General features: G+C 27.3%; 1 protein-coding gene across 9 annotated transcripts in view; it reads right to left on the reverse strand.

The window, feature by feature from the left end:
- Positions 1 to 15,091, reverse strand: part of sws (patatin like phospholipase domain containing sws) — a 161,767-nt gene that overhangs the window by 93,568 nt on the left and 53,108 nt on the right. For all 9 annotated transcript variants that reach the window (XR_012756976.1, XM_075370398.1, XM_075370399.1 and 6 more), the window contains exons 4-7: positions 10,732 to 10,848; positions 6,733 to 6,827; positions 4,873 to 4,967; positions 3,050 to 3,195 (exon numbers count right to left, since the gene is read on the reverse strand). Coding sequence is in view for 8 of the 9 variants with exons in the window: in XM_075370398.1 (XP_075226513.1) it covers positions 3,050 to 3,195; positions 4,873 to 4,967; positions 6,733 to 6,827; positions 10,732 to 10,848 (453 nt within the window). In the remaining variant the exon portion in view is untranslated. The remainder of the gene's footprint in view (positions 1 to 3,049; positions 3,196 to 4,872; positions 4,968 to 6,732; positions 6,828 to 10,731; positions 10,849 to 15,091) is intronic.

A 15,091-nucleotide genomic window follows, 5' to 3' on the forward strand; every position in this document is an offset into this window, starting at 1 on the left:
AAGGAGCAGTAGGATTAGAGTGAAACTGAAATTGGAAAGCCTTATCGAGTCAATTGGAAGATCAAAAGCTCAGGTAATTTGGCATACTGAAAGGATGGACGAGGAAAGATTACCAAACAGGATGATGCATGCAGAGGAAACGGGTAGAAGACCAAGGGGTAGTCCAAGAATGAAATCGAAAACCACAATGGTGGAGGAAGTGCATAAGAGATGGAATGTTGTAAGAGTAATAGAAGATAGATGGTTCATAGAGAAATTACTCAATGGTTCATGTAGAAGGCCCAAACCTTCATGTAAATATCTAAAAATATATTTCTAGATTTTAGAAATTCCAAGTTTAAAGGTAAAAATGAATTTTTGAATTTTTTTTAAAAACTCAATTATTTTTTTAATTTCTCAGTAACAAGTGAAGATATCAACTTGACTTTTGGTGTTTGTAATCATCTATCCTACCCTACTAAATGGCATTTGCATGTGAGTGTGTGTGCGCATCCCCCTTAGTTTAGCACAGTAATGTACCAATCTCTAGTGGAAAATCCCGATTTGTTAGTACATGTCTCATGGTGGTCAGGTGTATACTTGTTATATTATTATATATCAATATACCATACATATATCAATATATATGTGAAATATATATATCAAAGTTTTGGGAAAATTTAGTACTTTTTAGTCAGATCCGAATTTTCAGATGAAAATCGCAAATTATCTCAAAAACAGTCGGTCCTAGTGCTCTGAAAAATTTTTTCGACCACCCTCAATGATATCCCATCCACTCCCAGTGGTACCCATCAGACTGTAATATTTTCAAGTGCCCCCAATACACCGTTCAGAAACTGATGAGAAGGTGTGATGGGGTGCCACCATAATCTCTGCAACCAATCGTCCAATTTTCATTATTCAAACGGCATGATGAGTAGCATAAAGAGTATGGTGCAAACATGCATAAGAAAAAATTGGCAAAAACATCAAATTTTTAATTTGAAGCTATGAGTTTCACATAATCTTACATATAACCAACAAAGCTTGTTGTCAAATCCATTCTGAGATACAGTCCTAAAATAATTTTTTACCTTTTAGTGCATTTAAGTGGTTTAAACATTTTTTTACATATTTTTTATTTATATATGAGATTGTGTTTCTTCATAAAATTATGAACTTTAACCAAAAAGTAGGCACCGAAACGTACCAAATGCTAATGGAAAATTAGTATCAATACTGATTCATTAGTGTTAAATTTCTAATTTAACTTTTGTTATATCAATTTTCACCATTCAAAGAAAAATATTTTTACACAAGAGGTAATCAATTTTGGACACCTAATAATCCCATTCCGAGATGCTGCTTGCCAGGGCAACCCACTTGCAAGGGCCTAGCTGTGGAGGCACGCCCTGTAGCTAGTGAATATCTAAAAACTAATTTCTAAGTTTTTGAAATTTTGAGTTTAAACACTTAAAATAACATTAAATTTTATTATTTTTTTTAATCTCTCTGTAACAAATGAAAATATTAACTTGATTATTGGTGTGTGTAATCTTCATATAAATATCTAAAAACCAATTTCTAGATTTTTTGAAATTCGACCTTCATAGGGGTGAAGAAAGGTAAAACATTTTCTAACAATGATTGCAAATTTTCCCCATTTCAGACTTCACTAAACAAGATATTCAATTGATCTGGGTTTATTTGATTAATCAAATAAATATCTAAAATCCATTTTCAGGATTTTTGAATTTTAATATTTTAAGGAGTAAAAAACATAAATTGGTTTTTAACAGCCTTAATGATAGGATACTATCATTATTGAATCAATCTTTATGAGATTTTTGTAACATTGTGACGGTAATTTATGTTTGTAATTCTGATTATGTATTTTGTGAGTGAAACAATGATGGGAAATCTAAAATCAATTACTAGGTCAGTACTGACCAAACTGTTGCTCTGAATAAATTATAATACACTGATAGTTTTTATAAATTAAACAGGCTTTAATCTTTATTTATCATTATTATTCTCAAAGCATTAGTTTAGTAAACAGAGTGGGGTTCCTGGCTAAATCAAAAGGGCTTGCTTCATTCATCCTGACTTGCAACAGGAAATGAAAATAACCATATAGTGCAGATGAAACTGCGATGGGAATGATTATATATATATATATATATAATTGTAGTAACAGAATTAAGTAAATAAATAAAATATTTTATCAGATCATAACATATTTGTAAGAGTGTAAATGGCAGGAGAACAATTTCATAGATAACAAAAAGGAACTGCTCCAGCATTTGCATGGAAGGAAAAAACAGTAACCATAGAAAACCTTGATCACAGCAGCATTACAAAGAACAAAACTAAAAAAAAAAACAACAGATAACTAGTTACATTCCACATTACAATAACTATATGATAAACAAATAATATGCAGAAAATTTAGTAGTATCAATTTAAAACAATTGTTAAACACCCTGTTAATGAAATGTGGTCATTTCATAAAAAATTATAATTTGGAAAAGTTCAAAAATTTTACTCAATGGAATATTACCTTAATAAGTATTACAATACTGGAATACTATCACATGATTAATAATAGTATGTCTACCTGAAAAGTCTGATGGTTTTATACACGTTTAGAGATAACAAAGTAATTATCTAATTAATAGAGTGTAGTCTGCAAAATGAATGATTTTATTTTAAACTGTAAACACAAAATTTATTATTTAGCAAATATACATAACCTTATGTATATTTGCTAAATAATTATACCAATAAGCTACAAAATAAGTCAGCATTTTCAAGCATACATAAATTTATTTTGAATTTGACCTTTTATTCTATATTAACTACAGGTAAGAAAATATACTCAAAAACATAAATCCTTTCCTTATTAAAATTAACAATGGACTGATTATGTAAATTAAAATTGGCCAAAAATACATACTCATTCTGAAACACTATATAAAAAATCTTTCAGAAAAGTGTGTTCGTGCGCATAAACATTACAAGTACAATAAAGTAGTTATAACATTAAAAGTAATTTAAATAATCAACATACCGTCAAAATATCAGTAAAACTAAGTAATGAAGTAACAGAATCACCAGTTTTAACTACTTTTAAAGATATCACAGAACCATCACTTCCAGTAATAAAAACATTGACTTTACCATTCTGAACTACATATACATTTTCATCTGGATCACCTATTAAAAATAACAAAATAACTAAATTACTTAACAGAAAACAAAATAAGATATAAAATAAAAAAACAAACAAGGATAAGAATACACTTCATTTTTGAACTAAAATTACACAATTTCAGGCAACACTTCATTAAAACAATAGGGAAAACTGTAACAATAAGAGACACGAGCGAATGTGATGCAAAACCCAACCATATCATCTGATACTACATTCTTCCAAATAATGTATACTACAATGTAAGATTAAAGTTTCATAATTTTTTTAAACACAGGTCTTGAAAGTCAAGAATAATTCCACATATATAGAGTGTTCATTTTTAGTGTCCCACTTAAAAAGAACATCACTTAAAATGATTTCTTCAACATTTCAATAAAAAATATCCAAAAATAACAATTATATGATTATCTGAAAGTGTTATAAAAATTTGGAGTTTCATTTTATAAATATTAAGTTGGCTATCATACTGTAAAAATGGCAAAGATTTCAAACATACCTGAAAGATATTTTTAATGCACTCATAATTTGAAGAAATTGTGAACATTGAAAGTTCCTCATAACTTTATACTTTGTTGTATGATGTAGAGGAAGTATTGTGATTGCGAAAAGTTTCAGTTTCCAGATTTCAATGAAAATGTCCATTTTGACCATCCCTGAATCCATTTTGACTAGTTTCAGTGTGATGTCTGTACATACATATGTATGTATGTATCTTGCATAACTGATAAATGATTAGCCATAGGATGTTGAAATTTTGGATTTAATACTATTTTAACATCTAGCTGTGTCTACAAATTTTAACATCTAGTGTCTAAAAAAGCCAAAAATCCAAACAAATTTGGATTTTGGACTTTTTCTTAACTACAGTAATAAGCCCTCACTGAGAGCTTTTCAATGAGTGAGCTTTTCATAAGTGATACTTATCTTCATTGATTCCAGAGTTATAGCCAAACAAAATTTTAATTAATGAAATATTTGGATCTTAGGAGAAGACACGTCGGTTCGAATCAGACTTCACCTCCTTTTTTTTAACTTTTTTTTAAAATTTAAATATATTGATTTATTATAATAATTGTTAACTTCTTATTTTAAAAAACTTTTTATGATGAATAATAATTCAATAATAACAAAAAAATATATAATACAATACGATGTACAGTAATAAAATACGATGTACTTTTCAGATTAAAAAAAATGTGTAAACGTACAAGGAAGTCATGTGTTGTCCACATCAGATTTTTTAGTTTACAAAATCCCAGTGGTGGCACATTTAAATTGAACACTCTGGTATAAGAAAAGTAATACTAACAGGTAATTTAGATTTAATCACTAGAGATTCATTAATAAAACTTAGCCCTGAAGGAAGAAAAATTATCAAATCTTTTAAATATTTTATGAAAACCAGCACTAAGTAACTTAAGCAAAATACATGTATATTTTTATGATGCATGAACTGCTTCCATTATGAGTGAAAAAGAAAGAAGAAAAGGGAAAGATTCAAAAATAATTTCAAAATGAGTTAACAATAAGAACCAAATAAAGGCATATATTTTAAAAACAAGTTACTGCCAACAGCAAAAAACAATTTACATCTAAAAACATTAATAAATTCTACAGTGTAATTCTTCAGTTTTACAAAACAGAAATAATTAAATAAAAAAATAAACGTGATAACTTACCAATTTTAAATAAGTAAGAACCTGCAGGTAAATTTAATATTTCAGTATGTTTACATAATTTTAGAAAAATTGGTTTTTCAAAATGTCCAAATACTCTGTAAAAAAATAAAATCATATTAAAAGAAAAGAGTTCATACTATTAGAGTACAAATTAAATCATAGTAACAGGTATTTAGAACCAAATATATGCAAGTATGTGTATATTATACGTACATGCAAAGGGAGTTCTACAAATAAAATTGCTTCACTATTTATTATAAATAATTCTGTAACAACTATATAATTTCATACATAAATTTAAAAAAAAGTTTTTTTAGAAGGGTGCATATCCTTCAAGACTCTTGTCTTGAATCTTCTAAACATCAATATTTTTTTAATTATCAATTAAAAAGATATACTAAAGATTAAATTCAAATAAGGTCATGAAAAAATCCAATTAAGTTTTATTCATAAATGTCACAAAAATTTTTACATAAAATTTAAAAAAAATAAATAACCATAATCTGCTGATGAATTTAAAATAAACTGTATTTTTTTATATACATTACTAATCTTACATATTACTTTTCTCTCTTGATAATACCTTTTTCTTTATTTTAAAATTACTTTTTACTGTTTATGTTATATCCAGTTACATCATTCTCTTACTTTAATTACATACAAATTAGTATTTAGATAACAATTAATTGAACTGTATTGCATAATTATAATCAATTGTTAATTATGCTTGTTAATTCATAATTAACATGTTAAATGTTAATAACATGTTAAATTATGCATAATAACATGTTAAATGTTAATAACATGTTAAATTATGCATAATAACATGTTAAATTATGTTTAATTAACATAATTAAAATGCATAGTTAATGCATGCTTCAGAAACCAAAACATTAGGCAAATCAAAATTATATATGTTCTAAAAAAAAAATAAATAAAAATTTATTCTCTGCTTGATAAAACTTAATCTTCAAATACTATAATGAACTTTATTCTTCATTTAAAAAATAAAATAAAATTAATAAATACAATTAGCATAAAAATGAGAATCATACATTTCTACAAACAAACATATCACAAACACTCTTAAATTTTAATTTAATAAGAACTAAAATATAATGTTAAATCTTTCTACACAATCAACAATTGAAAAATCATGATGCTGAATTATTATAAAATTAGTATAAGATGTGCTTACAAGTATGAAAATAGCTTAATATTTTTAAGTGACCAACACTCTCATACATGTCACAAAATAGAGCATATTAAAGATTTTAATAAAATAAATAAATAAATAATCATGGATAAAAACATTACAGGTCAGTATTATGATTAAAAATAGAAAAAAAAATTATTTCAACTGCAATAAATTGAATGTTATTTGAAAATTGGCACTAAAAATATATTTTTTTTTAGTCAAATGTTGAGATTTAAACTTCATAATCTATAAGTTCTATAATTTAAACTATTTTAACAGTGCGCTATTCTACAGCACTGTTCAATTATTTTATATGTGCTTTCATTAGTTTTCATTGTAAAAGATTTTCATCCACCAAACCAAATAAAATCAGAAATGCAATCAGCAAAACCATTTATACGGTAAAATGTCAGAATTATCTTCTATTATAGTCAACAATAATTTTTTTTTATCCTGTTACAACTTCTTTTCTGTGATAGCAGAGTGGTCTTTATTTTAATTTAAGAATCCCTGTTACACACCACACTGAATGGGATATTACTTTGATTATTGCAGATACTAAACAAAAAATGCTTCAGACCACTGATTGCAAACTAAAAAATTATTATAAATAAGTCATATAAATACTGTTATTAACATCGACAAGTAAAAAGAAAAACTACCTTATACTTTGAAGCATATAAAATGCATCTGGAGGAACTCTTTCATCAAGATTTGTGATATCTTCCTGAAGAAATTCAGCTGGAGGTTCCAGGACCTTAAAAAATAAAAACAAATTCAGAATATAAGTAAGGAAAAAAATATTGAAAAGAATAATAGTAACAAAATACATTATAAACTGCCTAGGATAAAAAAAAGAAGTCACAAATAATTAAATACAGGCAATACTGTGGGCATGTAGAGAATGAAGCAAGAAAAAACACATCAGTCAGAAGATAGTAGTTATATCCTGATTCATAAAAATGGAGGCAGGTAAAACTGCAGCAATTATAAACAAATCACATTAATACACAGATTGTAACAACAATTAATTTGAAAGAAAAATAGAGAAAAAAGTAAGAAAACAGTAGAATTAGAGCAGGAAGAAAAAATAAAATTCCTAAGAAGTACGCTAGGAAAACCAAACAATAAATTAAACAAGAAATGACAGGATAAAAAAGTAAGAACAAGGGAAAGTATGAATCTGGATAAAATACTTGATAGAGGCGAAGAGAAACTGAGATGTAACTTCTATAGAAAACTTCATAAACTTTATTTCCATAAGCTTTGATAGAAAATGTAGGAAGGAATGTTTTAATAAAAAAATGAAGGTAGTAGACCTAAGGAACTGTCATATCACCTGGAAACCCACAATACTATAGGCAGTATAAGGAAAGAAGAAAATCATATATAGGAAGTAGCTTTTGGGAGGAAGAAGAATAAAAAGAGGAAGAAGAGTATGGTCCAATATAAGGAAACCTGAAAAATGAGTACAGCTGAAGTAATATGAGTAATCCTCAAAATACTATTCTTCATTTGAAGTATTCCTATGATTTACTGATCTATATTGAGTTATACTGCCAACACTTTACAAATGATAAGTAAATAAATAAATACTCTACCAAATTAAATCTTTAAAGCAAAGTATGATTTTGTATATAAATATATTTTAATTCCCTTTTTTTTAATTTATGTGTTTTTCTCTTCTTTTCTACACTGAACACTTTTGCAGATATAGACATAGAAAGAATTTTTACTATTTCAGTCACTGGTATATATCTATATTCATAAATAGAAAGGTTTATCTAAGTTTTGAATTGTACACTTTTAATCTGAAATTTTCACATTCAGACATTCTGGCAAAATAGAAATCTCTGTGAAAACACTCATTGTGTAGAAAACAACAATTAAATGAAAATTAATTTTTTTATAGCAAATTAATGAAACATGTCTAATCTACGGAGGTACCCTCCGTAGACAAATCCTTGTCAAGGGTTACCATTACAGTAAGATTTTATAAAGTGAAACAGAAATTCTGAGATATAACACCAGCAACTTAAAATAGCAATTACAATCTATAAATATTGTAAAAAATAGTAATTTCTTCAATAATTAGATCAGAATAATAACTTTTCAATCTTATCGATTTCTAGTAACCATACAAATAGAGTATTGTATTCTCTAAAGTTTCTTGATTCCTTTATACTATTATTAGGTAGTAAATTGTAAACCTCCATAACCACAAATGAATAAAAATGTCTATACAGTTCCAATTTTGGTGAAGGTAACACACAAATTTATCATTCCCTCTTTTGACTACTACAACGACTACTACTACAACTACTCTTGACATATGTGTGCATTACTTCATATATACTATATCTTTTATAAAAGATTTTTAGGACTACAAATATCTTAAGGGCAATATGTTAAGTTTTTAAAAAATGGAAAAAATTTGCTTAATCAATTTTTATTTGAAATCATTCTAACTACATGTTTTTGTGCTACCAATAATGGCTTTATATTAGAATAATGCATACCTACCAAACAAGTTATATAATACATTAATTTTTATTCTATCAAGAAGTGATACATCTTCCGTAACTCTGTTCTACAAAAATTCTTTAAGAAATAAAATTTATATATACTAAAAACGATTTCATTTTTTATTTAATTTTGATGTTCCTTCCAAGATAGATTCACATCTAAAATTACTCCCAGATACTTAACCGTACTTACTTGCTGTATAGTTTGGCATGTACAATTTATGTTTGCATGACAGTCTAAATTGTGATATTTTATCCAGTTTAACATTTCTGGCAAACATTTTAATTGAAAAATTATTTAATTTGTCTTCATCACATTTAAACTTAAGCTGTTTTTTTTTATTAACTGCTGCCTAATAAGGTCTTCTTCGACATTTTTTCCTTATTTTGTATACACTTAGATTCATATTAAGTACGATTAATCTATTAATCACAAATAATACTATACTCATATATGAAGATGTCATCATCATGAGGGAGGCTTAATTAATAAACCAATCTTATTAGCTTATAGCAAAAATTTTCTACATCCTTGTCAGGGCTTGTCATTCTTTCTCTATCTACTTGCAACCCAACACCTATTACCTACTGGCTACCCATGGGCCCTATTTTGGATTCAACTGAATAACTAACTAACAGTAAAAATTCAGTGTTTTAAGTGAAAAATCTTCTTACAGTTATTTTCTATAAAATTTTGTTCAAATCTTAAAAGAAATGTATTTTTTAACATTTACAATACAATTACTTTTAAATAAACAAAAAAAAAATTATTTAATAATTAATAGAAATAAATCTAACACTATCATTTATATAAAGTAGACATCTGTAAAATGGAATTAATAGATCAATGTTAGAAAAAAATGCAATATAGAAATGACAAACAGAAAATTTTATAAATGCTATAAGAATAATTTAAAAGCACTTAAATATAATAACAAAAATCTAATTATGCTGAACACATTAAGAAAAATAAACATATCATATTATCTTTTCTAGTCTAAAAACACATGACTGAACTGGAAAACAATAGTGACAAATTTAAACATCCCAAACTTAAAAAATACACAAATGAAAACAGCAAGGAAGATAAATAAGATTTAATTTAACTTAAAAAAATGTATAATTTACATTTAAAAATATATTCATTACCCACCATTATTACAAAAGCAGGTAAGTAATTAATTTTATTTAATAAACTAAGATAGTAAACAACTGTCTCAACAGTTACAAAATTTGAACAAGTACTTATCATTTGTCATATTAAAAAAAATGCTCAAAAGAATCAAGGATCTAAGTAAAAGTACTCAATAGAAACAAAAGACAAAAAGCAGTAACGAAAGAAGATACTGTATAGTTTATTTTTAAGTTTAACTTTCATGAACGTTCTTAAATTGTATTATTTATCAGGACTGTCATGAAAAAATTGGGTGATTTTGAAAATCAATTACTTGGTGATTATCATTTTTATTGTTTCTTTCTATCCTATCAAAATGAAAATACCAAGAGACTAAAAGTGATATGTTATAGGACAGATGCTTAAAATGTTTTTTTAGACATTGGATATTACAGCTGTAAAATAAAAAATGTTGATAAAATTTTAATAAGATAATATATTCTGCTGCTGCAATGCAATTTTTTAAATTATTTATGAACCTAAATATTTATTAAATTTTGTCTAAATAATTTCAGAAAATTACTTCACTAATTACATACATGTACATTTCAACATTAATTTAATTTACATGTATTCTTCAAATAAAAATTTGTTACGAACAGTTTTTTCTCCAACCAAATAAATTGTGCAACAGAACATAATTTTGTCAATTGTAGCAACAGATGCCAGAACACTTATAAACTAAATGTGTGGAAAGACATTAATGTGTGGAATATATACATATGGTTAGCAACATCTAAGAAGCATACAAATGATTAAACTGATACAATACGAGCAATAACACTAATTAAAACTGATTTATAAAGGTTGCAACTATTACCTAGCAAGGAAAATTACTGCTCAATAATTTATAAATTGAGGGAATATAAATAACTTTTTTTTACAAAAAAAGAGTAAAAACTAACAAATTAGTTTGTAATAATAGAATTGCTATAAACTATTTTACTAAAATAATAAATTACCTTCAGCTGTTGCGGTGTAGATTCTTTCTTTAGCTGTAAGAGTTTCCTAGCAAATTTCATCACTAATTTTCGTTTTTTTCCTTGTCCGCCATGAACTTGTCCAGAAATTGATTTTACCTGAAAAAGTTAAAAAGAATAATTATTTATGTAAAAGAAAAATTATTATAAATAGGGAAACACAGTGAATTAAATAAATTTTGATATTAATGAAATTACAAATTAAAATCAGAGAAGATTTATAATAAATGATGCCTAATGATGCCTAAATATAGTCAATGATCACATCACATCAGGTAACCAAATGGATCTGCACATAGTTTTTAAGTTTCTTTTTTGTAAAACGCCATTTAAGAAAAAAAAACTGAGGAAAAACGCAAGGAAAAAACTGTCAATGCCTGAATTACATTTTATTTTTTTACCTCACTGCAAAAATAAGTCCACATCTTAGAATAGGCTACATTCTAAGACATGACTGTATTCAAAAAGTAACAACTGAAGGAAAGATTGCAGGTGTGAGAGAAGGAGGAAGAAAGATGATAGGAATATTGGATGATTTGAAAGGAAGACAAGGATACTATAATTTACAATTAAAAGCTCAAGAAGAAAAATGAGCAAAGAATTTAATAATCATGTAGTGATAATAATACAATAATACACAAATCATGAAATTAAAACAGTATAAGTTGGGAGTGTACGGAGTTCCACCCAGCATAATTTATTTATTTTTTTACAAGATTCCTAGAAATACCATTAGTTTTAATGAAGATTTTCTTTCTTTCCCAACTTTCCTCAAGCCTGTATAAATAAAATTATTAAATATGAAACTTTCTTTTTCTGTACCGTAATGTATTACTTTGGAGGAAGAATGAGGATGCTACGTATGAATGTAAATAAAGTGTAGTCATGTACAGTCTCAGGTTAATTGATACAAGATCTGTGGTTAATTGAAACCTAACCACCAAAGAACACTGGTATCCGTGATCTGGTATTCAAATCCCAATAAAAAGTAACTGTACATACTACAATGATGCTGTTAAAACACATGGTTCAATGGAAAAAAAAGGCTGACAAAAAGAAATCAACGATCAGAAAAAACTCTTTAAATAATTAAATAGTAGGTAAAATTGTATTCTTAAATATAAAAAATTATAAATCTTGAAAATATATTACAAGGAAAATATGTGAAAAAGAGAATCTTTTATTGTATCCATAATTCCAACAGGCTTTCTTCAAATAAACTGAACTTACAATGAAAAAACAAAAAAGAAACTTTCAATGCAGTGTAATACACAATTTTTTCCATGATGTTGTTCATAATCTTCAGAGACAAACGTTTTCTTTTATGATGCATATGGAGAGAAGTTCTGAATAAACTGTATGTACATACATATACGTGTATGTAACCATATCTCACTCTGTGTGCAGATGTGTATGTGTGTGTGTGCATATGCACACGCTCTTGCAGTCAATTGTAGTAGACTGCAAGCGACCTATGTTTTGTGTTTTCATTATCCATTTAAATATGGACAATCAACTATCAGATTCCATTTATAGGAGCAGCTGTTTGGTTTTTGTTATTTGAAGGAACATAACCTACTGATTTTTTTGCTGAATGAATGCATAATAAAGTATAAATTAAATGAAAAGGTAAATTTTAATGTATGGGAAGACAAATTTAACAGTGTTGACGATGAAGCACACATTCCAAACAACTAATACAGGTCTCAACAGAAATTTTGAAAAAATGAATGGTGAACAAATGATTTTAATTATCATAGAGTTACTGTGAAAGAAATGGTGCAGAAATACAGCACTATGAAATACAGCAATTATCCAAAATGACTTGCCGTTTGTTAAAAAATGTACTTACTGGGTACCAAAAATACTGATAAAAGCACAAGATGAAGATAAAGATTACATTAAGATGTGTACACAACTGAAACTACAACTTTATCATTGAGGGCAAGGCATTTTTTAATCGACTGGTGTCCTGTGATGAAACATGGATATACCATTATGAACCATAATCAAAACAGCAGAGTAGAGAATGGAAATACACCACTTCTCCAACAAAAAAATTCAAAAAGCTGTCTTCTGCTGGTTAAGTAATGGTTACCATCTTTTGGGACATGAAAAGATCCTATTCTTTGTCATTATTTGGAAGCTCAACATACTGTTAATAGTGCCAATTAGTCATTGTTACTGGAAAGATTTGAAATTACCTATTTGTACTACACAATTTTAACTATTAAGAAAAGTCAGGGGTGATTCTTTAACATGACAATGCTCACCCTGTCACCAAACACAAGAATCGATCACTATACACCTGTAGATTGCACCTGATTTGTTGTGGTAATACCATTGGATTGAAACATAACTGTATTTTTACAGACTTAAAAACAACCATGAAATGAGCTTTCAAGGTCAACCAAGAACTCTTTGCTAATAACAAAATATAAAGTTCACAGAAAGATGGGAAAAATTCATAGTGAAAGGAGATTATGTTGAAAATAATGTAAATATTAACATACGTGCACATGTAGTAAATCTAAAAATGCTTGTCAGTTTGCTTATTAAATAACAGTCAAGCTGAAAAACTTGAAGCTGAAAAACAGCAAGTCTGAATAATTGGTGGGCATATTTAATTATTACTAAACAGTACTTTCATACTTTCATTTAAACTAATAAATTTATTCCTTTTTTTTCTTTTTCCTGTTTAGCCTCTGGTAATTACCTTTCAGATAATACTTCAGAGGATATGTATGAGTGTAAATGAAGTCTTGTACAGTTTCAGTTTGACCATTCCTAAGATGTGTGGTTAATTGAAACCCAACCACCAAAAAACACCGGTATCCACGATCTATTATTCAAATCTGTGTAAAAATAACTGACGTTACTTAGACTAGAATGCTGGAACTCTTGACTTCTGAATCAGCTGATTTTGGAAGACGCGTTCACCACTATGCCAACCCGGTGAGTTAATAAATTTATACCTAACTTCTTTATAATGTACAAATGTACTTTGCCAAATAATGTTTTTTTTTTTATAATCATTAAAATTTATTTTCTTAGTCTTTTCATTTCTAACAATATTAATGTTACTAAAAGAAAAAAAATGTTATATTCAATATGGCCTAAACCACACTAAAATTACTAAGTTCATCAGTACTGAAAGCAGATGAAAAAAATAAATAATGCAAGAATTCCAAGAGTTTGTTGATATCCAAAAGAACCAGATTATAAACAACAATACAGAAGTAAATAAATCAATGAATGCGTCGCAGCAAACTTTTAACTCATTAAAGTATGCAAAAAATTATATTATATAAAATTATAGAAAAATTAAATTAAAGTATACCTAATAATAATTAAAAGATTATTATCCCACCATGAAAACATACTTAATTGCATTTCATTTGAATTATTTTATGACTGTAGATATTCATTATTTCATATATTATTTATAAATCATGATAATAACTATTAAATAGTATAAATGGCAAAAAAAAACAAACATTAAAACAGCCTCAGTGTAATAAAGAGAAAAATTAATTCTCAATAACATTATCAAAATTATTAAATCTTCTAAATGTTTCTGTAGTCTAATATCTTTATTAATCAATATTTTTTAAATAAATTTTTTAGATAATATTAGGACCCATTTTTTGGATTCTGGGTAAGGTAGAAAATTGCATCACTTAAGACTAACAATTCTACATAATCTTAAAGTCTCAGGAAGTAGCATCCTGTAAATAAAAATTCTTGAATTACGGACAAAATGCTAATTCTAGATCTACATACAATAAAGATCCACATTCCAAAGGTCAAAAAATTTAAGTATACACTTTACACATACAATTAACTTAATATAATATAAACCTTAAAGTCATTTAGAAAAGTGCAATTATTTACTTGTATAAAATAACAAAATTTAATTTATTTATTCCACTTATTTTGTTTTTTATTCTTCATTTATCCTACACAGTATGTCTGAAAAGTTCTCGAACTAAATTAAATAAAAATACAAATTTACTCACATCAGTCGTCAAACACTCTGGGGAAATCACTTTCTGGGATCGCCTTCAACTGCTTGGTGCAAGCCTTTTGGATGGCCGGAATGTCGTTGAAAAAGCGGCTTTTCATCTTCAACTTGAGTTAAAGGAACAGAAAACAGTCTGCTGGAGACAAGTCGGATTAACAGGGTGGGTGGGATAAGATGGTGATTTGATTTGAGGCGTAAAAATTTGTTAAGGCTGTTACCATGTGTGCCAGAGCATTGTCGTGCAAGAGAGTCCAGCTGCCCAGATCCCAGTAGTCGGGCCGGATTCGACGCATCAGTCATTTCATTAGTTCCAAACAG

Source organism: Lycorma delicatula, chromosome 7 (assembly GCF_047948215.1).
Source record: "Lycorma delicatula isolate Av1 chromosome 7, ASM4794821v1, whole genome shotgun sequence".
Taxonomy (NCBI): Eukaryota; Metazoa; Arthropoda; class Insecta; order Hemiptera; family Fulgoridae; genus Lycorma; species Lycorma delicatula.